The following is a 27,539-nucleotide window of genomic DNA, read 5'->3' on the forward strand; positions in this document are numbered from 1 at the left end:
CTCATGCTCTCTGGTCCAGGAGCCGAGACTTGTTCTTTCCTAGTGTTGCTCCCCACCTGAGTCTGACGCGTAGGAGAACAACACTAGGTCTGGGTTCCTCTGATGTAGGAAAGACCTCCTGGAGCTTGTGGGGTGGTTCCACCACTCTAAATACGGCCTTATTGGTTCCAGAAATGGGATGCACTTGGTCTCAGTTCTATTTCCTTGTCCCAGTTCTGATTTAGATGAAACTACGGGCACCAGATTCAATCTTCAGAGGAAACAAACTGTTCTAGCGAGAAAGGGTTCCTCAGCAGACTCATCCATTCCCTCACCCGAGCATGTCTGTCTCTTTAGAAAGTCTAAAACTTTCTTAAATCCCGTTCTTGCAACAGAAGGAAAAGCCCGAAAATCCTGACTCTGAATCTTCATTGGTACAGAACGCCAGGATGATCAGCTGAAATTTCTCTCTGTTTATCAGTAGACCTAATTCTGCGTATACCTGAATCGTGGTCTGAAGATCCTCCAGGCAGCGTGTGTGGAAGGAGCTCTGAGCCAGTCGTCTAAAGTACCAAGGGAGATTGATGTCTCTCTTGTGAAGAAAAACCTGCTACGTGGCAATCATCTTGCGAAAATCTGTACTAGGCGGCGTGCCAAGTGCATCTTGCGCTGAGCTACCTCACGTCTTGGCTTCTAATATCTCCCGACCTTGGCGTCTGACGTCAATGCCTTGATTGGCGGCGTCCCGTTCTTGGCCTGCGTCTTGGTGTTTCCTCCTAGATGCTTGGCCTTGGTGCATCAGCGTCTAAGTTTCATTTTCACTCGTTCAGCGTCTTGAACCTCTGGACGTCTGAAAGCTTTGGCTGGGCGTCTGTGATCCTTCTTCTCTCTGCCTGGTTTGTCACTTGCACCAAGACAAAGTCTCTGCATATTTTGCAGTAAAGCTATCTCTCGGGGCTTCCTGCTGTTGAGGACAGGCTGAGGAAGCCTCAACTACGGGAAGTATTTCCTCCTCATCGTCAATAATGGATCGTGGAAGGTTCAGCAGGCAGTACCAATCCGAAGGAGGAAAGGAGGATATACGGAAGGCAGCACAGCATCCACCAGCTCTTGCTGCCTGGTATCCTGACTAAGCAGGACTGTCTCACGTTTGCTCTTAGTAGGAGAGCTGCCCTTGGAGCTAGAGGGAAGAGCCTCGGGCTGCTCCGTGGCTACAACCTGGAGCCTGAAGTCTTATCTGACGTCCCTCAATGAGGGTAACGCCCATCTTGAGGTCTCGACTCCGGCGTGGCAGCAGCCCGTCTGCTTAGGCTGAAACAGAGAGCGAAACTGGAAAAACCTTTCCGTGGGCGAACCTCCAGAAATTTCTTGAGTTGGTGCAAGGGGATGTGGCTGCGCATCCTGGAGGTCAGTGAGGCCATCCAGTCGTGCTGTCTGACCGCTGCTAGAACCGATTTCTCGTTTCCATGGTGAACTTTGTTTTCTGCACAAGAAGTTGAGTGCACTCCGTCTAGCACGGTCTCCAACCCCAGAGCATTTGGGGACCAGGAATAACCGATTGCCAAAATCCTGGGGATTTAGGATATTGAACTCTCTCTATGGCCTCCTTTTGCAACATCATAGACACTTGTTGCTGTAGAGCCTTTGCTAGCCTTGGTTCTGTCGTTGCATTTTGGCAGAAAGGTCTATTGGTCTTGCTGCTGGGAGTCTCCTCAGGAAGGGATCTTGTACCCCTCTTGAAGCCCTTTGTTGGCGAACGGTTGAGCTCAGACTGTCATTACGTTGGGCGAGGTTCAATTCCCTGGCCAGCTGATGAAGAGTTAGTTAAATTTATTTCTGGTGGTAGAAATTCATTTCGCTATAATGTGAGTTGATTTCACAATAGCTGTAAAGTCCGTTGCTAAGTAACCAATTGGTTCTTAGCCACGTAAAATAAGTCTAATCCTTCGGGCCAGCCCTAGGAGAGCTGTTAATCAGCTCAGTGGTCTGGTAAAACTAAGGTATTTTTATCATTACCCCTCTTAGAGTAACTGAATGGACCATAGGTCCGCTCTTCTTCTCTCCCACACTTGCCAGAAGCTGGACAGTCTGGCTCCTACCGCTGTCTGCAGGAGAAGAAAATCAGGTCCTGCTTTTACCCTGTGTAGAGCCTCTTCTCGTTGTCGTTCTTCTACCCGCCCTAGAGGCTCTACGGAGGGCCGACCGAAAGGCTGAGACACCTGAAACACAGGAGCCTCAGCCTTGCTCTTTTTAGCGATGAAAAGTCGTTGGTAGGACTTTTCTTGCTGTTTTAGATATCAGATCTTACGTGGTTTTCTGGGCCAAGGATGAAGAGACCTCTTTTACTAAATCTTGAGGGAAGAGGTGAGGAGGAAAAAGGGCATAAATCAGTTCTGATTTTTGACTGGACGTGACCCATTAGCCAGGAAGGCAAAAAGATGGACCCTTTTCTTCAGGATTCCCGCTGAGAAAGATGCAGCTAATTCGTTGGAACCATCTCAGTCCTTTATCCACCTGCGACATCAGATATATGAGTTCTTCGATGTCAGTCGTGTTGAATAATTCCATCTTCCTTCCCTAAGCTCAGGGTCCAGTCAGAAAATTAAAGACCTCAAAGGCCTTAAAAATTCCTTTGATGGGGTGGTCCAACTCTGATGTTGACCAACAAAGCCGTTTTCCCCATGGCCACTCGAGAAGAGTCAACAAGATTCGAAGTCTCCTGGGAAGAGGCAGGTATTCGAGGCCAAGCGATTCTCTAGTTTGATACCAAACGCTAGACCTTGAAGCTAGTTTGGTTGGAAGGAAGAAACAAGGCTGTCTTTCATTGTTCCTTCTTCGAAAGCATCCACTCATTCATAACTTTAAGCGCTCTCTTGGAAGCGGGGACAAAACCATCTTAAGTAAATGCTGCCCTCTTAGGCGCCTTCCCAAGAGTAAATTCTGAAGGCGGGAGCGAAGGAGCAGTCAGGATAAATTTCTCTGGAAAAACTTTGAAAATAGCTTCATAAGTCTTTTCAAGTCTGATGAAAGCTGATAGCCAAAATTTTATATTGTCTTAAATCCGAAATCTCTACAATAGGATCCACGGGAGAATGCAGGATATCATCCTTCTCTTTTTCGATTGTCCGAAGACCGAAATAGCGACGCCTTTCAAAATATTATCATGGCTTCGGCGTCTGGGCGTCAGTCTCTTGGCGCCTGGCGTCTTAGCGTCCATTTCTTAAGCGATCTTGGCGTCCACCTCATGGCGCTTGGCGTCCTGGCGTCCAGCTTCTCGACATGACGCCTGGCGTCCAGCTTCTTGACGCCTGACGTCCTGGCATCCAGCTTCTTGGCGCCCGGCGTCCTGGCGTCAGCTTCTCGGCCTTGGCGTCCTAGCGTCCAGCTTCGACGCCCGACACCTGGCGTCAGCCTCTTGGGCTTGATGTCCTGGCGTCCAGTTCCACCGATGCCTGGCGTCCTGGCGTCCAGCTTCTCGAGCCCAACATCCTGGCGTCCAGCTTCCGGCTCGACACCTGGTGTCAGCTACCGATGCCTGACTTCCTCCTGGCGTCCTGGCGTCCAGACTTCTAACGCGTTGCTGTCCCAAACCTAGAGGTTGCGAGAACTGGCCACCTGTGCGACATCGGTCAAAAAGCTTCCTCAGGTTGACGTTTTGCTGCTGCATCTGAACTGTGAGAGCTTTTTGTTGTATTCCGTTGCTGGGCCTTGGCGCCCAGTGCATCCCGATGTCAGAGTTACCTCTGCGATGGGGACTGCGTCGTCCGGCGACAACAAGGTACAATTACCTCACCTTTCTATGGCGGGCGAGCGTCTAGGGCGGCGTCAACAGGTGCGCTCGAGGGCGACTGCTTTCGGTAGCTAAAGCCTCTCGCCTCCCTTGATCTGTCGACATTTCCTTCTCACGGGGTTGGTGAGCTTGGAAGAGGTCTCGAACTAGAACGCGACAGGATGGCGGATGCCCCTCACTGCACTTGCACTAACAACATTAACGCCTTGTTTTTAGATCTCCTTAGCCCATGCGATCACATATGTGTATCCCTGTCTTCTGTGAGGATTTTACCTGTTAGCCCAGGGCCTGAATGGCATGCATCATATCTTTAAGTGTTGGGTCCTTACCTGTTTCAGTAGGGGTTCAGAGACTACCACTACGGAGGAGGATCAACAGGAGTAGTTAGCAGGAAAAGAATGAGACCTTCCTGGTTATCTCTAGAAGAGTGAGACATAGTACTCTTGGCTCTTCTGAGGCGATCTTTCAAGCTTTCTCACATATAAAGCACTATAATAAATCCATTCCCGTTCTTCACACATACTGAGGTAGGATCCCAAGGAGACTTTAGCAAACCGCTTGCATCCCCACACACACATTCTCACACTCGATGAAAAGTCAGACATGTAAGAAATTCCAAAAGCAAATCCAAAAAAGCAATGAAAGCCAAGCCAAAAGTGTACTTGTGGAAATAAGTTCACGAAAAAACCACGAGACTCTGACGAAATTCCATCGATGTGACCAGCAAGGCGAGGAAGATCTGAGGAATGGTTGGAATGGTTCCAGGTACCTGGTAGAGGGGCGCTGGAGTGGTTCACCTGACTACCGATCGGCGATTGCGCGAGTTTTGAGATTCTGCCGTGACGTCAGGGACTTAGCTATATATATAACTACCCGGTAAGTTAGGTGTTTAAAAAGTCATTTTAATATATGTAACTCACCAGTACTGTAATCACATTGCTGAATCCCAAATTGACACGGAGGTGGGATATATGGATTAACTACCCCAAAACATTATGGATGATAATGAGTTAGAGGACAGCAATATTAGCATTGGTACAATGCTCGTCGTTCCTTACTTGTTAGGAAAGTTGGTGCAGGTAGATACTGCCTCTGGTCGGCGTTCATTTTAACCATGTAGGGTGTGGCAAGTTGGCCAGATGCACCTCTACATCAGTGGGTACTTTGCAGCATGAGATGAACCCGGTGACTGACAAAGCATACAAGAAGCCAGTTGCCTCTGCCCTGGGCACATACTGACCAACCAAATGACCAGAATCAATGAACACGAACATCACCTACACCACAAAATATAAAAACACCACCCACCCATTAAAACTGACTGGTGGGTCTCCAGACACACAGCATCCCCAGGGCTCCCCTTACAACTTAACACCCAAGTTCAAGGCGAAGAGAAAAGGAAGGAAGAAAGGTTTCCTACACTTCCTCCCCAACACCATGCCAGCCACAGACAACGTCCCTCAGGTACTAAAATTTTCAAAAGTAGTTTCCAAACCACGAGGATAAAGGGTCGCGAAGATAGACTTGCACCTCCAGTAAGTTGCTTGAAGAAATGATGATAGAGACAGGTTGTGCTTGATGGCTCAAGACGTGAAGGCAGCTCTGATCTCATGAGCTTTAGCTTTGATGGATGTTAAAGCCCCTTCTACAACCTGAGAATGGGCCTCAGAGATCAGATCCTTCAAGAAGTTCAAGAAGAAAGACAAGCTACTCTTTGATAGGGCACAAGACGGATTCCTAACCGAGCACCACAAATTACTTGTAGGACCTCGAATCTTCCCTGTTCTGTGCAAGTAGTACCTCAGTGCTCTCACTGGGCATAGAACTCTCTCCTCGTCTGGACTAAATGTTTCACATCAGGCTTTTAATAGCATTGAAGGAACGAGGCCAGGGCTTGGTTGAGTCTTCATTCTTTACTAAAAGCCCAGGGTAAAGAGACATCTGGCATCACCTTGGAAAATCCCTCTCTTTGTCAAGGCATACTTCACTGACCCTTTTGCGGTTGCTAACGTCAAGAGGGTCTTCCTGGTAAGATCTTGTAATAAATCCGTCAGCAGCTTGAGATCTGGGAACCATTCCTGTCGAGGCCAGAACGGGGCCACTAGAGTCATGTGGTTGCGGAACTTGTTGAAGACTTCTCGTATCATGCAGAATGGCGGGAAGGCGAGAGATCTTGTTCGACCTGTCTTGTAGCATAGCGTCCATCGCCTATGCTTAAGAGGGTCTGGTACTGGAGAGCAAAAGACTGGTAGACAATGATTCTTGGACGTCGCAAACAGATCTATAAGAGGTCTCCTCCACAGCTTCCACAGATCCTCGCACACCTGCAGACAAAGAGCCCACTCTGTGGGAAGCACCTGACTGCGACAGCTCAACGTGTCTGCAAGGACATTGAGCTTGCCATGGATGAACCGTGTCATCAACTTAGTCCGGTGTGGTCTGCCCATAAAAAGGAGAGTTCTCACTGCTTCGCCCAAAGAAGGAATGGAGTCCCCCTTACTCTTAATATATGTTGGGGCCATAAGTATTTGTCAAGTGTATGGTCACTTCTTGACTGCTAACTATTGAAGCAAAAAATGCAGGTCAGCCCGGATTGCCGTCAACTCTTAAAGGTTGATGTGCCAGTGAATCTGCTCCTGGGACCAAGTTCTGACACTTCTTAGGTGTCTGAGCTCCCAACCCAGATGGGAATGCATCTACAAGTCTGGGTTGGGGTTCAAGGGAAAGAAGTGACTTCCTTTCTGAAAGCCTGCCTTCTGACTTCCACCACTGGAGATTCTCCTTGATTTCTTGAGATATCAAGACAAATGTGTCTGGATGAGCTTTCCTGTCCCAGTTGGTCCACAGATGAAACTAAAGAGTTCTCATATGTAGTCTTCCTAGGGAAACAAACTGCTCCATGGAGGCTAAGGTACCTAGAAGGGTCCTCCATTGGTTCGCTGAACAAGTTTGGCGGGCAAGGAACTCGTTGACTTTCTTCAGGCATAACTGAACTCTTTTGGGTGATGGAAAAACCTGAAAACTCTGAGAGTTTATCATCATCCCCAAATAGAGAATCATCTGTGATGGAACCAGCTGGTATTTCTGAAGGTTGATTAGCAGACCTGACTCTTGTGATAAATGGAGGGTCTTCCAAAAGTCCTCCATGCACCTCTCATTCAACAGCGATCAGAGCCAATCATCAAGAAGAGGGAAATGTTTATCCTCATCAGATGAAGCCAACTGGAGAGCAGAGCAAGGACTCATGTGAGCACTTGCAGAACGGTCGAAAGGCTGAAGTACAAGGTCCGAAACTGGTATACTCTGTTAAGAAACACAAAACAGATATTTCCTGGATTCCAGATGTATAGGAATGTGGAAATAGGTATCTTGCATGTCTACAGTAGTCATCCAGTTGCCCCACTGAATGGATGACATGACAGAGTGACTTGTTTCCATCTTGAATTTTGTCTTTTCGACAAAAAAATTCAAGGCGCTTACGTCCAGAAATGGCCTCCAACCTCCTGATGCCTTGGGGACTACGAAGAGACGGTTGTAAAAACCATCCAACTGGATTTCTTTGGCTTCCTCGATGGCTGTCTTCTTGAGGAGGGCTGACACTTCGGTGGAGAGGGCCAAATACTTCTTGGATCCTACCGAGTAAGCAGTCAACGTGATAAGCGTGCTGACTAGTGGGGCTTCTCCCTGAATGGGATGGAGTTGCCCTGTTTCAGCACTGACACAATCCACCCCTCCACTCCACTTGTGCTCCACTCTCCCAGTAATGGAGAAGCCTGGTTCCTAATGGCGCATGGAGGAAAGGGTCCTCACTTCCAAGCAGCCAGCTTAGAAGAGGGCTTCTTAAAAGGTCGGGACAAGAAGCACAGGTTCATCCTAGGCCTAGACCGGGCTCTGGGTTTGCCACCTCGAAAGGGCAGAGGCTGAAGTGGAGAATGGGTCCGGGTACTTGTCGATGGAGACTCCCTAGGACGTCTAGATAAGCGAGCTAAAAGGTCCTGTGTACTTTTCTTCTAAAGTTCCAAAGAAATGTTGCTGACAGTAGACTGAAGTGCTGGTGATTGAGAGCAGAACACAATAGGCAGACTTCTGAGAAGCCGTGACATTCTTCGTAGTGAACGAGCACCAGAACTCTCTCTTCTTCAAAACTCCCATCGTGTAGAGAGAGGCTAACTCTTGAGAGCCATCTCTGATGCCCTTATCTGTGCACGACAGGGCATTCAGCCAATCCGATGTGACTTTCTCAGGAAGCGAAGAGCAGTTCTTACTCTCGTGGGCTAAGGCCCTCACCGACCAGTCTAAAAAGCTTAAAACTTCAAAAATCCTAAACAAGCTCTTCAAAAGGTGGTCAAGTTCTGTAGGGAAGAACATCACCTTAGCGACTCAAAGATGCTGACCTCTAACAGGTCAATAAGTCCTGAAGTCCCCTTGGGAGAGCATGACCAGCCATTCCCAGTGAGGGAGCTTCTCCAGTCTCATATGAAGAATACCTCCAGCGCACAAGACAAGAGGGAGGATAGCTGAAGGAAGACTTCCCCTGCTCTCTCTTCTCTGAGAGCCAGCCATCCAGGTCATTGAGAGCCTTCGGAAGGCTTGTCACTAATGAAAAACGTCGAAGCCGGGGAGGTCAGGGCCAGAAGTGAGAAGAATCCTAGAAAGTTCTGCAGCAAGTACATCAATAAAGCTGCATAAGCTGTTGGAGGGGAGCCCTGATCCACTTCACCAACTTCACCTTCATCCTCCGACGAAATGGGGGATAGAAGCAAATCTTGAGGATCCTGGGCCAAAGAAGAAGTATCTCTCTTTAGGGCCAAAGAAGAAGTATCTCTCTTTAGCAAATTTCAGGTGTCCGCCAGCTGACACTGAATGGGAGCTAGCAATGGGTCCATTGTGTCGCAGAAGGCATCTGAGCTGGAGTCTTGGGCGCTGGAGGGCGCTGAAATGCGCTCGGATACTGAAGGGTGCTCGGGTACTAAAGGGCACTTGTGCGATGATGGGCGCTCAGGCATAACTGGAGGAACAGATGCTAATGGGCCCTTGGGTGCTAATGGGTGCTAGGGCACTAATGGGCACTAGGATGCTAATGGGCACTCGGGCGCTAATAGGCACTTGGGAGATAATGGGCGCTCAGGAACTACCAAGCGTCTAAGCGTTGCTGGGAGATCGGTTGCCCTTGGGAGCTCAGGCACTACTGGGTGCTCATGAGATGACGAGGAGCATCTCGAAGCAGATGAATGCTTGGGTTCATGCACAGGATACACTGAAGAAAAGCATTCTGAAGAATTCCAGAAACTACAAGAAGGCTGCTGCAGGGGCTCCCTAAATTTCTTATAAGGCACTGGAGGGGAGCAGACCATGTCTGCAGCAGGCCTTTTCATTGGCAGTGATTCATCACTAAAGCACCAGGGGCACCTAGAAACTTGGGGATAGCCTACTCACTTCCATTTGGATGCCTTTCCAATGGCTTCCTCCTTTTTGCGACCTGGAAGTTGCAACAGGTCAGACTGGCGGCGGCTGTCCGTGTGGACAACCCTGCCAACCTCCGCCAGGCCTCTGGTGCGACTGTTCCCCAGGTGTGGGAAGTATGCCAGTGACCTTTGCCTGGGAGCGTCAGCTTCGCCACCTCCACTGACACTTCACTAACACTGTGCTTTTCCACTTTGTCGCCAGGACATTCACTGAAACACCCAACTGGGTCACCCAGTATCACAGTAACCCCATTTGCATACAAGTCTTTACTTGAGGCTGGCAAGGGGGTCGGGTTCAGAAGCAAGGGAGCCAGGTAAAGGAGTAGGCTGAATAGTTGGAGAATTGGGAACAGGTGACACACCAGGAGCTGGTAAAGGTTAAGCAGGAATATCGTCATCAGCAGAACTAACTACGGTCTTGCTATCTACTGTCTGTTTTTCGGCTCTAGCAGTCACCTTACGTTTCCTGTCTCCATCCAATTTCGCTACATGAAACCCCAAAACCTTCCATTTTCTAGCATCCCACCCTGAACATTCGTCACATGTTCAATCAACTGAACACTCTTGTCCCCCCCTACACACTATGCACATACAGTGAGTCATTTTTCTCTTTAGTGAGCCTAGTATTGCAGCCTTTGCTGCAATAGCGTAGGCTAGCAGCACTAATGTCAGACATACTAGGCTGTCTAAGAAGTCAACAATCGAGTTATAGTGTAAGTCAAATTGAAGAAAAAGCATCCTAAATTGAAAATTAACAGTCTCGCTAAGAGACAACCTAACATAAATCCCAAGAAGTCGTAGGCTACAGTACAGCAAGAAAGAATCTCAAAAGGAAAAGAAATGAAAGCCAAAATTTAAGCTGACTGCTCACAACTGAACCATTGTCGGAGCCAGCAGAAAAACAATTGAATCACACTGTTAAAATCGCTCCTCTCGTACCCTGAAAGTGGGCAGGGACTAGCCATCTACACCGACACTAGCGCTACCACGAATTTCAAAATTTTTAAGCTGCCAGCGAATGAAGCTATAAGCAATGTAATTACTTGGTAAGTTATATATATAAAAGTCAGGTTTTCTTAGGATTTTTGATGACACCTCAGGTTACGCCCTTTTTCGGCTTACGTAGCAGCATAGGAACGGAACCCCTGACTTAACTCGGGGACTGACTATAGTTCTGTCTTGAAACTGTACAGCAGTATACCAAAAACTAAATTCATGGAAGGTGGAGGATCACTGCTAAATTGCTGATCTGCATACTGCATTTCTCCATCACCACTTCTGATTCTTAAAAAGGCAAGGGAATAGTTCGGGACATCAACCTTGCCAAGCTTCCTCCTAAACAACATATGATATCCTCATAAATAAAACAAAATCTGCATCAGCAGAAGACAATGAAGGGCATTGGGAGAAAAGGTGCCAGGCAGCAATTGTAGCATCCCAGATCTGGGATGTAGAGGAAATGCCAAGGTACTGGAGCAACAGTTGGATGATTAAAATGTATAAATAAAAAGGAGACGTGTTAAACTGTGGGAACTACAGAGGAATAAAGCTTTTGGAGCATGTATTCAAGATACTAGAAAGAATAGTAGAAGGAAGGTTGAGAGCGTTGACAGATATACTTGAGCAGCAGTTTGGGTTTACGAAAAGAAAGAGCACAGTGGATGCTATTTTTATAGTAAGACAAGTCCAAGTATCTAGAAGGAAACAGGAAAGTTTACTTGTGTTTTGTGGATCTTGAAAGGGTGTATGACAGGGTACCAAGAAGAGTAGTCTATTGGTGTTTGAGAGAGTGCCAGAGAAGTTGGTAAGGTTGGTGAAGATGATGTATGAGGGTGCAAGAACAAGTGTACAAACAAAATATGGGGAGACTAAGACATTCCCTGTGGAAGTGGGCCTCCATCAGGGATCAGTTCTGAGTTCATTCTCGTTCCTCATCATTATAGATACATTGACACCAGAATTAAGGGGCAACACTGAACGGTGGGCTCTGATGTTTGTTGATTACTGTATTTAGTTAGCAGACACACAAGAAGAACTGCAAGAAAGGTTTTTAGCATGGAAAGGAGCCCTAGAAAGGAAAGGAGAGAAAATGGAGAGAAGTAACTGGAGTTGTTTTAGACAAGAAAATGCCATTAAAGCTTAAAATGAAGATTTATAAGACAGTTATCAGGCCCGTACTATTATATGGGGCAGAAACCTGGGCACTTAAGAGGAAAGAGGAGGGACTGTCGGAAAGAACCGAGATTGAGGATGGTGAGATGGATTGCTGGAATATCACTACTGGAAAGGAGGGAGAGTCAGGATATAAGAAGAATGTGTGGTATATGTAATGTAAAGGAGAAGGCTAGGGAAGATCGTTTGAGATACTATGGTCATGTAATAAGAAGAGAGGAGATGGAACCAATCAAGAGAGCTAAGAACATGCCAGTAACAGGGAGGAGGAGTGTGGGGCATCAGCAGATCACATGGATGGATGTGGTGAGGAGGGATATGGGTGAGGTGGGACTGGGGGAAGGAGATGCTAGGAACAGAAATAGGTGGAGAAAGTTGACTCGAGTGGCTGACCCTGCTATACAGTGGGACTAATAAGGTCGAAAGAACAAGAAGAAGCCAGCCTCAGGTCTGAACAACATCTGAGGATAGGTTTTGGGAGCGATATTTAGCAGTTCAGGAAGCTAGCAGTAGAAATAAATGCCTCTACACCTGCTCCACGCTTTCAGATGACTCCTACATACAGAACTTCAGTTAACTGCAAGGCTGGACAGGAGGAATCCGACAAACACATCTGTCACCCTCAAACAGAAAACTAAGAAGGTTCATGTGAGCACTAGTCATTCACAATACTGAGTAAGAATTCTGTTGTCAAAAAAAAGCTGATAAATTGTTTTTTATAAACAGCAAGATATTGCTAAGAGGCAAAATTAATTCTCAATAAAGGGCATACAATACAAAACTATCACATCAACAAAGAAACAACATGAAATAATCACAACCTGGTACACAGATGAACAATAAAATATAGATTAGAAGTTAAGCCACTGAAAAATATAAAGAAGAAAGAAAAGAACTTAGCTTGCTTCTCAAAATACACAAAAGAAATAAACTCAAAAGATTCCTACAGTTAGTAAAACTACCTAACTAATGTAACTTATTGGTAAAGAAGAACACTAACTACCCCAAAAGACTCAAAACAGTTAGCTTGCTAAAACACCAAAATCCTCCAAAAACCCAGATGACACTGTACACAAAAGGTCACTTGTGCTACCACTGGAACATTCTAGGGAACATCCTAATGATAACAGAGAATGAATCAGGTTCACAGCAAAGAACCAATGAACCTAGCCATACATGTGCAGCACAAATCTACTGCAATCAGATCTTCTCTCTCCTGAAAACTTCTGTCTGGGAACATTTCATATTCTTGGTAATATAAATAATGGGTTTACTATGAAATAAATATATAGCCATATAGAACTAAATAGTTAAGAAATAAGGTGATAATAGTACTCAAGGTTTACCTGTAAAACTGCTGTGTTTTCCCCAGCTATGTCATTCCTTCGAGATATTGCATCTGTAAGTTGACTATGCTGCGTTTCTAAACGGCCTATTTCATCGTGACCTCGTTCGATTTCACGAATTAACTCTCCACGGCTCATGCCTTCATAATTACCTTGAAAATAACTTTCTGTTATGCTCTATATATTCATAAAATGAGATATAAGCTTTATGTTCTTTAATTTTCCCATCATCATTGACCGAGACCACATAATCATATGAATCAATTCAAGTGCCTGAAGAACCCAGTACCAAAGAGAAAAACATAGCAAAGTCCATCATTCTGGCATCTTTTAATCAGACAATCCTGCTGATAACTCAATAATTAAGTATAAGTAAAGAAATATGCAACTTTGGAAGTTACAGAGCATCTCTCTAACGTCTCCTAACTTTGACCAAAATCCCTTACTACATATACTGTAAATAGCAATAATGGTTTAATATTAAAAAACATCTTATTCCATGGTCAATATCAGATGAAATAAATTACAGTATACAATATGCTTTACTGATTATTATTAAGTCATTTAACCAGATCACTGAGCCAATCTATTTAGCTCTCACAGGAATGCCCTATGGGATTTGCTTGAATTAATAAGTACAGTAGTTGTAACCTTATGTTAACAAGGCAGTCATAGTCAAGTGTAACACCCATGTTAGATTTATCATTTTTGTTAACTATATTAAGAAAATGCCAGTGGAAACTTTCATTCGTCAAGCAACATTTGGTGCCTGAAAGAAAAGGCAGGCTTGGCATCTTGTTTCTATCCCTGTCCAGCACCATGTTTTTAGGGTTCAACTCAAATGAGACCATTTATACGCATAATCAATGGAAGTTATCCCTTAGGAAGTGCCAAGAAAGTAAGTGAATACAGTAGTCATAAGTTAATATACCTTCTATGAAAATATAGATTATGCTGAATAAGGAACTGATATTTAGGATTAATTGATTAAAGTTCGACGGTAACCTTTCAAAGCACATGTGGCTTGGATATTATTTTAGTTTGCGAAACTCTATTAAACTGTAGCTCTGAGATTGTCATGAATGTTTACAGAAGAGATACCAAAGTTATATTCTGTTGTGTATTGATATAGTTGTAAGATTTTCATAATTATGAATATTAGGCTCTGCCTTTATATAGGCCTAGACTACCTGTTGAAATTTTGAATAAGCCTACCCTAGCCTTTGTCACATATAGGCTACATATGTTGAGTGTAGGCTATGCTTGTAATATCACCCTGATATACTCCATGTGAATCTCATTATACCAGTGAATTATTTTGTCTTAACCTACAGACAGCTATACCTATGAACTTAAATTATACACACTGAATGTAGGGTATAGATCTAATATTCACATGAAGTATTCCATATGAATCTTAATACAGTACAGTACCTAGGACATACCAGAGAATTATTTTGCTTATACCTGTGAATATTTATGACCATACCAGTAAAAATGACATTGTTATAATAAAATAAGGTTTTATATAACTTACCAAGTAATTACATAGCTATAGTTTCTACTTTAAACGGCAGCTTAAGAACTGAAAATTCATGGTAGCGCTCTTTTGTTCTGGTGCAGGCAAGTGCCCCACCCACTTTTGGGGAAGAATAGGTACAACGTAGCTAAAGACCTCAGTTCATTTATGCTCTATGTCCATGTGCGTGGAGGAGGGACGGGCTCTGTTCAAGTAATTACTTGGGAAGCATAAAACCTTATTTTATTATAAAAAGATCATTTTTATATATGACACTTACCAAGTAATTACATAACTGAATCCCACATCAATAGGAGGTGGGAAGAATGGACATATGCTACTCCAAAAACATTATAAAGAAATGCACTTGAAATAGAAAAGAAAAGCTAGCATTGTGGTAATGCTTGTTGTAACCTTACCTGGGGAGAGAGCAAGAGCAGGAAGATACTGACTCTTGGTCGTTGCTCATCTCAACCCGTAGGGACATGACTGGTAGTGTCAGAATTGTCCCTGCTTCAGTGGGAGCTTTGTGGTCATGGATTGCTTCTATAACTCAACAAAGCTTAAACACAACAATTGCCCTTGCCCTGGGAGAAAAATAGACATCGACTAACACACAACCATAAAACTACATTGCCTGTACACCATTTAAAAAACATATATTACCCATCCATTAAAAACGAGGATTGGAAGGTACTCCAGGTTCTAAGTACCTCCGGCTTCCCAAAAACTCAACATCCTTAATCACGGCTAGGAGACAGAGAAATAGGAGGATCACTCCTACCCCTCATTCCCTAGTGCCACGCCAGCCGCAGAGAACGGACCCAATGTGCTATAGTCCTCGAACACAGTTTCAACGTCATGTAGATAATACTTGGCGAAGACCGAGCGACTCTTCCAATAAGTCGCTTGGATTATGGTAGCTAGAGAGATTGTGTTAAAAAGCCAGCAGAGTGGCTGCTGCCCGTACTTCACATGCTTTTACTTTTATGGCTGTGGTAAATTATTTCCTGAATTCCAGAGTGATTCTACAATAATGTCTCTCAAAAGAAGAGACAGCATTCCTGGAGAGAGGATAAAGGGTGCTTGACAGAACACCAGAGGTTACGAGAATCCCCTCTGATATTCTTGGGTCTCTTGATGTACAATCTTGATCATCTCACTGGGCATAATACTCTCTCTTGTTCCAAAAGTCCTACCAGTTCTGCAAGACTCTGGATCTAAAAAGAATGAGGCCAAGGGTTAGATGGGTACTCGTTTTTGGCTAAGAAGCCTAAAATATATGAGCAAATAGCTGTCTCTTGCAAAAAAGCAACTTGTTTGTCCAGGGCTTGTAACCCGCTGACTCTTTTCACTGTGGCTAAAGCGATTAAAAAAAGTGTCTTTCTAGACAGATCCCTAAAGGAGGACATCTGCATAGGTTCAAAAGGCAGGCTTGACAACCAATGTAGGACTACGTCTAGGTTCCAGGACACTGGCTGTTGAGACTTCCGTTTCCTGGTGTCAAAAGACTTGGCTAAGTCTGAAATGTCCAGGTCTGAGGAAATGTTCAAACCTCTATGCTTGAATACTGAGTTCAGCATGGATCTGTAACCCTTCATCGTAAACGTCAAAAGGCCTCGCAAAGATCCTGGGTAAAGTAAAAATTTGGATAGTTGGGCTACAGAGGTAGAAGAAGGAGAGATATAACATTCTTTACACCATCTCCTAAAAACTGCCCACTTAGCCTGGTAGTGCTTTGAAGTGAAGTCATGTCTACAATTTGCGATAGCATTCGCAACTTCTCTTGAAAATCCTTTCGCTCTAACAAGCTTCCTGACAGTTTAAAGAAGTCTTAAATTTGTTGATCATGTCTCTTACTAGACTGAACAGAGGGAAGGCATACATTTCCAGGTGTGACCAATCTGAAGTATCGCATCTGTTGCCCAAGCCTTAGGGTCCAGCATCAGAGAGCAATACAGGGGGAGGTAATGGTTCCTGGACGTTGCAAACAAGCCTATCGATGGTGTTCCCCACCGTTTCAACTAGTCAGTGCACACCTACCATTGGTAGAACCTGTTTGCAACGGCTCAATTCATCCGCTAATACGCTTAACTAGCCCTGAACACAGCGGGTGAGAATCTGTGTTGTTGTTGTGCGCCCAAAGAAAGAGATCCCTGGCTAACTCACACAGTGACAGAGAGTGATTGCCTCCTTGGTTTCAAATATAAGCCAGAGCTGTCATGTTGTCGGAACGAACCGCAATCACTGAAACAAACTGCAATCACTGAGTCTCGAGTTACTGAGGCAAAATGTTGAAGAGCCAGGTGAATCGCTTTCAACTCCAACAGATTTATATGCATTTTCCTCTCTTGAGGGACCACTTCCCTGACACTTCCAACTGTCCTAGTGTCACTCCCCAACCTAAGTCTGATGTGTCGGAGAACAATGAGAGGTTCGGGTTCGGATGCGATAGGGACTTCCGTGAGTGGAACCTTCCTTCTACGAGCCACCACTGAAGATCTTCTTTTATTTCCTGTGTGATGGAGAATACGAAGGAATCTGAAAGAATCTTCTTGTTCCAACTGGCTTTCAGAAAGAACTGCAAAGGCCTCGCATGCAATATCCCCAAAGGAACGAACATCTCTATGGATGAGAGAGTCCGTGGCAGGCTCATCCAGTCATCGGCCGAGCAGGTCTGAAGGCTCAGAAAATTACGGACCTCTTTGGGTGCATGATAGTATTCTCTTTTCTAATGGAAAAACCCAAAAAACCTGAGAGTCTATCTTCATCCCCAAACAGAGTACTGTATCGTCTGAGAAGGGACTCATTAAGACTTTTCCTGCCAAACTCTAGGGCTAACTGTGGGGTTCTGAGAAGGTCCTCCATACACTTCTTCAGGGATGATGAACATAGGAGCCAGTCATCTAGATATAGACAAACTTTGACGTCCATTAGCCCTGGTGAAGACTTGAGGGGCTGTTGGCAACCCGAAGCATAGGAGCCAGAAATTGGAAAACTTTGTCCTGAGAGCGAATCTCAGGAATTTCCTTGAATCCCGGTGTATTGGGGTATGAAAGTAAGTGTCTCTCATGTCTATCCAGACCATCCAATCTTCTAAGGGAATTGCAGCAAGAACTGAGCTTGTTTGTCTGCATCCTGAACTTCGTGGTTTGGACGAAGACATTCAGACCGCTTACATCCAGGATCGGCCTTAAACTCCCGGAGCTTTTGGGGACTCCAAACAGGCGACTGCAAAACCCCTCCAATGACAAATCTACCTCTTCTATAACTCTCTTGTGGAGAAGAGCTGTAACTCCTTTAGAGGGCCGAAAAAATCTCTCGGAGCCTACCAAGTGCGCCTTTAAGGCGATGGGCACAGGCGACAAAGGTGTACTCTCTTTGAAGGGAATCGCATCTCCTTCCTTGAGAACCCGCAGTAACCATGGTTCTATCGATCTGGCCTCTCGCTGTCTCCAGAAGTGTGGGAGTCTGGCGCCCACAGGTAGACGGAGGACAGAAGTCTCACTTGCTAGAGACTGGTCTAGAAAAGGACTTCTTGCTGATAGAGTGAGCTGATCTGGGATATGTGCGTGGGCGCGAGGAAGCTCTTCCTCTGTTACCTTGAAAGGGCCATGGCTGGAGAGAGAGAAGCTGAGGATTAAATGAAACAGCAAGTGTTCAGTTAGAATCCATCACTCACAAGCAGGTCGTGAGTAGCCTTTTGCAATTCCGTAGCTATCCGTTCTAATGTTGTTCGAGGAAAAAGGCTGGTACTATCCAGAGGAGCAAAAAGAAGAGCAGCTCTCCGAGATGGTGTCACTCCTTTAGTGGTGAAAGAACACCACATGTCTCTTTTCTTCAGTATACATGATGAAAAAAGAGCAGCTAACTCCTGTGCCCCATCTCGAATCACCTTGTCCACACACGAAAGGACTCCGAGCCAGTCTGCATGTACGAATATAGCTGAAACTCCCAAGGAAGGAGCTTCCCTGGTTGTATAGAATACATACCTCCTTTTGGAAAACCGAGAAGGGGGAGAACAAAATACAGCTTTCCCCAACTCCCTCTTCTCAGACATTTGGGTTGATCCCCCAACAACACTTTCTTGGACAAAATAGAGAGGGCCATCTACGGGAGTCTAATAGTACTCGAGGACTGACATAACAAGAACCCTGATCCTGGGGAAGAAGGGGCCACAGTGGAGAAATATGTCGGGAAGCAGAACAGAAAATAATTCAATAATGAACGTAAGCTGATGAAGGCTGTTCTGGTTCAGGTTCCTCCTCTGCTGAAGATACAGCGGAAAGCGCCAAATCTTGCTGTGGTTCTTCTGGTTTCAAAGACGAGGGTTCTTCAACAGTTCCAGGATGTTGTCCAAATGTTGGTGAATAGGAAGCAAAGAAGAGTCTTGGGGTACTGATGTACTTGCAGACTTCGCGCGATCAGCAACAGGTGAAGAGGACACAGCCTTGGGGATGTGACACAGATGGCACCGAAACAGGTTGACCTGCAGCAATAGGGATGTCTGAATCTGGAGTCTCAGACTCGTATCCCAATGCTGGAGAGCTGGGAGCCAATGGGATGTCTGGAGCTACAGTGCAAACTGAACCTGCAGCTGGCTTATGAACCACTGGTAGCTCAGATCCAATGGGAGAGGGAGATCCCAAAGCGCACTTATGAGCCAACTGGCGCTTGGGAGCCTATGGGCACTTACGAGCCAATGGGAGCTCGGTGTCCAAAGGGAGCTCTCTGTTGTCCCAATAGCTGCCAGAGGGCTCTTGATCCTTATGGCACTTGCGAGATACTGCTGGACTCATGTCTGCAACATGCCTCTCCAAAGGCCCAGAAAACTCCTGAAAGCGTCGACCATGTCCTTTTGGTTCGGAATCTGAATCACTGGAAGATAAAGTGTGATCCAACTGGACACCTTTTGAGCGTTTGGTTGCCGAAACCTGGGAAATACCAACAGGTTTGGCTGAGGAAGCAACTACTCATGGGCAAACCCCACTGACCTCCCTTGGACTTATGGTTGGCCTCCTCCAAGGTGCAGGGGAGTCTGACAGAGACTGTGGCTGTCTGTCGATACCTGGGACTAGCAACAGGCTCGACCGAGGAAGCAACTGCTCGTGGGAAAACCTCACCGACCTCCCTTGAACTTACAGTTTGCCTCCTCCCAGGTGCAGGGAACTCCGTCTAGGAGCATCGGCAGGATGAGTAGCCACCCCCTCCACAACACTAACCCGGGTGCAGGCACTAGCACTTGCACCGACACTTAAACTATGATCCTCATTTGTCCAAAAGAACTCTTACAGAAGCTCCTATCTGAGCAACAGTACTTACTAAAGCGTCAAATTTCTTATCCATCCGAGCTTCGAGACTGGCGATGGCAATAGGTTCAGGGGGAAGGGAGCCAGGTAACGGAGTTGTAGGGAGAGCAAGAGAAGTAGGAATCGGGGAACGAGAAGTCAAAGGTGTAGAAAAAGCCAGTTTAGGGGTAGAGGACACAGAATCTCTAGCCTCAGCTCTAGCAGCCACTTTCCTAAGCCTAGCTTTCTCTAATTTATCCAAATGATTGGTCAACACTTTCCATTTACTTACGGCCCAATCCCTACATTCCTCGCAAGTCAAGTCGTGGAAACATACTTGTCCACGGCAGTGAAAACAAACAGAATGTTCATCATATTTAAATGAGGTCAACCTAGTATTACAGCCTTTGCTGCAACACCGGTTACTGGTCACAATTGTGTCTGACAAATAGTAAAAAAAAAATTGAAAAAAGGCTAAGCTAAGCTAAGCTAAGCTAAGCTATGAAAATATAGCTTGGAGGCTACTAAATGAAAGAATACTTCACCAAATCCTTTGATAGACAACCAAACCATCTGGTGAAACTACTCCTGAATTAAAAAAAAAACACAGCTGCTGAACGACCGATGTTCAGTCATCAACGGCAGAAACAAATTGAGCTCTTTAGCTACGTTGTACCTATTCTTCCCTGAAAGTGGGCGGGGCACTTACCTGCACCAAAACAAAAGAGTGCTACCACAAATTTTCAGTTCTTAAGCTGCCGTTTAAAGTAGAAACTATAGCTATGTAATTACTTGATAAGTGTCATATATAAAATTAAAGTTTATGGTGGCACATTTACATTTCCTTTGAAGTTTAATATACTAGTAGATGATTTAGGCCTAGAACTAATTATTCATTCATTGTTATTTGTGCTGATATTGTTAACTGTCTTTGCCCATTTTGATAATTTCATTTATACTGTCTCTATTTCATAGCATAAGTACTAAGTGATTATTGATGCATGTTTATTGAGTGATTGTTAGGCTATAAGTAATTTAGCAATTTTGTTTGCATTTTTCAGTCAAAACCGTCGAGGTTACTATGCCCACGTTCATTGTCTGCTGCCGGCTGATGAAGAGTTAGAGGAATTTATTTCTGGTGATAGAAATTCATTTCTCTTATAATAGTTCAGATTCACAATAAGCTGAAGTCCCGTTGCTAAGTAACCAATTGGTTCTTAGCCACGTAAAATAAGTCTAATCCTTCGGGCCAGCTGTAGGAGGCTGTTAATCAGCTCAGTGGTCTGGTAAAACTAAGGTATACTTAACTCTTGAGCATAAATTTTTGATGTACCAAGAAGATGCATTGTTGACCTTGGCATTCCAACTGTTATTTTAAACCTATGAACATAATTCCTCTTAACACTTTGGGTGTAACATGAAGCTTTTATATAAGTAATACAACTTTCAAAAATGAAGGATTTTCTGTAAATGCCATAAATGTATGGTGGGGTATACGTAATAGTATTGCTGAAAACAAAAACCACAAGGTAAAAGAAGTAGGCTAGAATTTTATACCCAGTGTTTCGTCTTCCCTGTGGTACATCTTCATTTATATACATTACACGTTATCCTGATTATAAGTACATATTACAATACATAAATATAGTTTCTTTACATGATACAGTAAGTTTTCATCGTGATATATAATTTGTTCATGAAGATGGTCTAAAGTGGACATTTTCCTCACTATAGTGCCATATTTGTGAGTTTAGCCTAGGGTTTTTTCATAGTCTAACACAGATAAACCATGGATTTGCATGGGTAATTGCACTTCCTACCTATTAATTTAGCTGAAAGGTAGGTTACTGTACCAAGTTTGGAAAGAACCGCTGCGTTAAAAATGTAATGTGCAATTTATCAAAATCTCTGCAGGTACAGTATGTGTAAATGCGTGTGTGTATGTTTGGTTGATATACAGAGCCCTAAATCTCATTAATAATTAAATGCAATATAAATCTTGTATTTAATAAGGTGTTTTTAGTTAAGAATGATGAATTGTAGGCAAAACTGTACTGCAATGGTAGAGTGGAAAACTTAAAAAAATATATTTACCACAATTGATCTTGTAGACAATATCCTAGCCTTACCAGATCAAAAACCCTCGCTAGATTCTACATGTGAAATATTTTTTTTTAATAAGTACTTTTAAACACGATCATATAGCAATATATAACTGATCTTATATAGATTTTCGGCATACATGCCAAGCATTGGGGCAACTAGGGCCATTCAGTGCTGAAACGGAAACTGAGAGTAAAAGTTTGAAAGGTGTAACAGGAGGAAAACTTCGCAGGTGCACTAGAATCAATTGTTAGGAGACGGTGGATAGTAAGCTGGAAGAAAGAGGATATGAATGGAGGTACAGCAAAAGGAATGAAAACAGTTGCAGCTAGAGGCCGAAAGGACACTGCAAAGACCCTTAAGTAATGCCTACATTGCACTGCATGAGGTACACTGCCGGCACTAACCCCCTAAAGGGGTATAGCATTATATGGTTATTTAAACACTACCCTGTGATTAGAAAATCCGAAAGTATGATGTTTAGTCTAGTCTATGGTAATTAACGTTAATTATATTTTTAACAAATTTTTTCAACAGGTCGTCAGATGATCTACCACTTCTGAAGGTCTAGTAACCAGTAAATTCCAGTGATGCCAAAACTATTGGACTTTACCATATAAAAATGTATAAAGATAAGTTGACAAAAGATAAAAGTCCTAAATATATGCATAAACAGCTGCTAAACAATGAAAAAATTCAGGCACTTACAAAGCATAACATAATTTTACTGTTAAAATTTGCTTCAATATGCTTTACACTACATATGCAAATCTATATACCAGTCTTCACAAGCTAGGAAACAGAAAAGCAACATATACTGTATCAACATAAACTTCAAGAAAATGTCTTAATAACTAACCAGTTAGTTAAGGGTCACTTACTTTTAATATCATCTGAAAGCCCAAGAACTCTCTCCATATCTGCAGAAAGTTTACTGTTTTCTGCTGTCAGCGTTGACACTTGGTTTCCTAAACGTGCATTTTCTTCTTCCAGCTGGATCAAGGCATGCCTTAAGCTAGATGAAGGGGACTCTTGACCATCACCCCCATCACGCCTTCCATGTACTCCATCCCTGCTATCCCTACCACTTCTCATGTTTGACCAATGGCCAATATTGACACCCTTGGTTTCTTGCTGGGCTGGAGTCTGGAGTTGTGTATGCTGCTGAGGTGGTTGGCTAAAATGCTGTGAATGTTGAGGAGAGTATTGTTGTGGAGGCTTCTGATACTGTTGATAATGTTGTGTTTGCTGCTGTTGGTGTTGTGCAATATTCAACTGGTTCCTCAACCTTACAACCTAAGGAAAAATACAATTGTTATATTGTGTGCATCTCAATAGAAGTCCAATAAAATTGCAAAGTTACTAATACAACAGTAATTATTTCATATGACTGATTAACTCAAAGAAATACTTTCAAAAGTGCACTGGTTTCATCAAACCCCATTAATTATATATTGCCTTATTTCTGCACAGAAATCACCATCCTAGCATAGACTGAAAGGTGCCATACACATATGCTAAGTCATGTGCATGGTACTAAGCAAGCTACTCTCTACTTACTAAGAGTATTCCTTATCTCATTTTGCTTCCTTGGTATTTTAGCAAAGTCCAAATTTTCAAATTTGCAGCATTTCTCAATTCATGTAGTACTGTATTCCATTTTACTTTTAAGGCTGGGTACTTTTTCTGAAACCCTTTTTGACAATAGTTCAGTCTCATTAGTTACTAGAGTTTCTTGTCTCTGTAATGGTTACAATAATATTAAATACAGTATACTGCTCTTTTATTATGACACTGTAAGCTATAACTCCTCATAGTTATGTGAGTTTTTCCTTTTTCCATTAATTTTGTCACATTTTCCTTCCACTTGTCAGCAGCTTTTATGTAAGAAGTCTGTGCTTTATTGAGTGCTGACCAATGAAAGCACTGTGTGAGTCTGACCCTGATGTTGTGTTTATTTAGGTTTATTTGTTTCTGACTTATAACAAGCTCCCTTACCATGCCTCATAGTATCTTTTAGGCCTGCCTGGATGAGCTTGTAGCTTCTTCGGGTCATTGATTGATAGAAACTCATATCTTGTGTGCCTCTACTACTGTAGTGGGAAGAAGTGCTCTCCTCTACTGAAATGTGAGACATGCCATGACTGGTCACATGAGCAATGTATCACTTCACCCTAGGCTTTGCCTCTTCAGATTCTTCTGTTTCTGGTCTTGTATCCAAGTCTCTCTGTCCACCACCATCTAGCAAGAAATGGATTTGGTCGTGTAACCTAAGTTACTAAATCCTCCTCTAGCTGAGAAAAAGTGAGAGTGATCACGGTTCCACTTCCTGGAATTCTGTCTCAAACATTTTGGATGCATCTTCTGCTGCCTGGAGTCATACTTGCTTGCCAGCACATGAGGTGTTCATTCCAAGTTGTCTCTGACTCCCAAACAGACCATTCCAACTACACCTTCCTCATCTCTAATTGATTTATCTGAGCTTCCAAAATTCCTGCATCTGCTCCTACCAGCTTCTGGTGCCATTCGCCCAACCACCAGTGCAGGTAAAAAAGATAATTCTACATATTTAACCATCCTATCTTGCTTCACCGTAAGGTATACTTGCTGCACAGACAGGTATGCAGTCCCATTTGTGGTCTGTCATCAACTTCTTTGCCCAAGGAGTTACATACTTAAAAAGAATTCTCTTTCAGTCCTTCTACCTCTGCAGTCATGGGTCACACCAACTGCTCTCCTATGAATGTCTTGGCTGTTGAAATAACATCATTGCCTGCTCTCCTACTTCCACAGTTGCCAATATATTATTCACAACAGCGCTGAAACCTATCTCATGCCATGGCTTGAGGTTATTCATCTTCCTGTACCATAGCCTTGTACCTTACCTCCAGCCACACCTACTACTGTAGTTGTTGCCATTGAGGTCAACATTGCCCAAGGTTGTTGATAAGAGTTTTTCATCGCTGCCCAGGAATATGGCACTGGAAAACAGAATTATGGAAGCTTTATGTCCAGTCTGGTAACATAAAAGTCAAGCATTAGAGAACCCCAGAGCTTGAACAGCCTTTCTGCTATGCAAAAATGCAGAGACCATTCCATCCTACAACCTGAGTTCTGATAACTGAGCTGTTCCACCAGAACATTCCTCTTGCCAATAATGCTGGCTGACAGCTCAATGGCTTTATGACTCCCACTCATGGATCGGCAATGCTAACTGACACACAGCCATGTTGCAGCTCATCACCACTACCAAGTGGCCTACAAACTGCTCCTGAAATACTTGCAATGCTAGTCTTGCTGCCTACATTTACAAATAGTTGATGTGCAGGAGAGGTGTGTCCTTGACCACACTCTTGGGATAAATCACCTTTCAGGTGTGAGCCCATGCCTTCCTTCAATGCATTTGAGAGCAGGAGCATTTCCAGAGGAGGGGAATTCAATAGAACTCCTGCAAGAGGTTCCTGTCATTTGTCCACTAATCTAGATCCTCTACCTAACATCTTGACTCCAAGGCACAAGCTGAGAAGGGAGAGTCCAAAGTGCTGACCAGTGTTGCTTCAGTTGCCAGTGAAGCAAGCATAGTGGCTACAGCCATGACGTACAAGCTTCTTCAAAAACTACTGGTGACAAAGGACCACCTGCCAAAACCAAGCTGGCTGTTCCTTCAGGAGCCCAAGGGGAAGGCTCTCACCACTGCCGAGTCTATGACCATGCCCAGATACTTTGTGTACTGCTTTGGTGTGAGATCCAACTTATCCCAATTTACCATGACCTCCAACTCATGACAAAAGGAAATAAGGCAAGTGTGCCTCAGATGATGCCAGTATTAACTAGTCCTCCAAGTAATGCAGCAAGCATATACCCCTCCAGTGGGCACAAGCCAAAACCATGGTGAAATCCTGGGCAAACAAAGTGGGGCCATCGCCAAGTCCAATGCAAAGACCCATGAACTGGTATATGGTACTTGTGCAGACAAAGTAAAGAATATTCCATGAGTTTTGAAGGATACTTTAAAATATGTAGCCTTCAGGTCTATCACAGGCATAAAGTTACCCATCTCAGATGAAGACAAGCACCAAGTACGCTGTTTCCATTTTGAAATGAGTCTGAAGAATAAGCTCATTCAGTGGAAAGAGGTCAATCACTGATCCCTGCTGCTAGGCACTTTTCCCACTAAGAACAAATGGAGAATGCTAGAGACTAGCACTCTGTGACTTCTATGGTGCCTTTTCACTTCATCACCAGAGATGCTGGCGAATCCAAAGGGTAAGGGTGGAACAGTATCAGTATCTGAGATAGAGGAGGACAACAGATCTAAACAGAATCCTGTCTCCATCCAGAACTGAGACTACCCAGGGTTATACCCTTTACTCTGCCACACTGCCCATTGGCCAGACAGGCAACCTCCCATTCATGGCAGCAGAGGAATGGACAGCCTATCTCAGTGACCCCCTCCCTTCTTCTTCACTCTTTTGCCCATCCTAACCATGGCTGGAGGAAGGTGGGCAAATGACCTGGGATGACTCCCTCCCTCCCTAAAGGAAGAAGTTTGGGCTCCTTGCATGGGTTTAGACTAGCAGGCTATCTCACAACACCAGACACCTAAAGCTTAGCTGCACCCAACAGTTCGGCTGCTGGTACCTTCTCTCCTTCAATGGATTTGGACACTGTGTGGTGAATACGAAATAGAGATCCCGACACTGAACTGTTCCTCAGAAAAAGACCACTCTTTGTGGAAATTTTGTCAGGAAAAGAGAAAAGCAACCATATCCCTCCTTCTCAGAGCCAGGTCTGTCAACAGGTTAGAATTCTGGTGTGTGAGGAAAGTCAATGCTTTTCTCCTGACATCACAAACTTTCTGAACATTGCCCTCCTTTCCTGAGAAGACATAACTATCGGCCAACGTATTCAACTAGAGGTTGAGCCACTAGGTAACTTGGATAGAAGCCATGAGGACTAAACCATGGCACCCATCTCTGCTACCAAGAAGGAACTACCTTCTTGGCAAAGTCACTCAAGGGGAAGGGTGTTTGTCAGTCTACAAGCTGACAAGTCCAGTGCAAGAGGAGTAGTCTCCACATCATTTGGTGTATAGTACTCCCTCTGGTGTGAGCAGGGAGGGGGGGAGGCACTTGCTAAATCTGCTTGACAATAAGGAACTTCCTAACCTGCAGATCAGGGCGTACGCCTCTTCTAAAATGTCACTAACAAGCTGTGACCAGTGCAGCCTGACTGATGTTCTTGGTTCAGGAGCGCACCCAAGAGAGAGCTCAATCAATGAGAACCTAGTTAGGTATGGAGCCCAGATGGCCTCCCATATATTATTACACAAGTGAATTAAAGAAATAATCTCTTGAAAGTGCTGCTCTAGCTCAGCCTCAATGGGTTCTGGAGGACTGCAACCATCTGAACCCATAAGATCTAAAAGGGCATGAGCCACACAAAAGATGTGCTTAGCTTCTGCTCTTGCTATTTCTTAACCTTGAGGGACTAGAATAGAACCCCTACCAGGAAAGGCTCCAAAAACCCAAAAGAGTTACTATCAGAACTCCAATTGGACTTGGGCTCTGTTGTCAAGCAATCCCTTTGTGCTTCATAAAACCCATAGAAGCAGAAGCCACATTGGACACAAACACACACACTATCTGTCTCACACACCTTCCAAGCACGCAGTGAACCCAAAACATGAGAGGAGAAAAAGTCCAAGGGAGGCTTTCACCCCAGAGTGAGAGTGCTTGGTATTGTGCACCCTCCAGAGAATGCACATGCCCTGAGCAAAAAGGCAGCATTGGCTCTCCCCTAATGTGGACCCAAAGAGGCACAAGGGAATGGGGGTGAGCCTACCTCATTGTCTGTACTCACATGATCCAAAGACCT

The 27,539-nt window shown here is 44.3% G+C and overlaps 1 protein-coding gene across 21 annotated transcripts in view; it reads right to left on the reverse strand.

The window, feature by feature from the left end:
• The window catches only part of LOC136837769 (IQ domain-containing protein E-like), a 143,427-nt gene that overhangs the window by 78,755 nt on the left and 37,133 nt on the right, over nucleotides 1-27,539 (reverse strand). For all 21 annotated transcript variants that reach the window (XM_067103267.1, XM_067103285.1, XM_067103284.1 and 18 more), the window contains 2 exons: nucleotides 22,544-22,958; nucleotides 12,753-12,904 (listed from right to left, as the gene is read on the reverse strand). In XM_067103267.1, coding sequence (XP_066959368.1) covers nucleotides 12,753-12,904; nucleotides 22,544-22,958 — 567 coding nt within the window. The remainder of the gene's footprint in view (nucleotides 1-12,752; nucleotides 12,905-22,543; nucleotides 22,959-27,539) is intronic.

The sequence above is a fragment of the Macrobrachium rosenbergii genome, chromosome 1 (assembly GCF_040412425.1).
Source record: "Macrobrachium rosenbergii isolate ZJJX-2024 chromosome 1, ASM4041242v1, whole genome shotgun sequence".
Classification (NCBI taxonomy): domain Eukaryota; kingdom Metazoa; phylum Arthropoda; class Malacostraca; order Decapoda; family Palaemonidae; genus Macrobrachium; species Macrobrachium rosenbergii.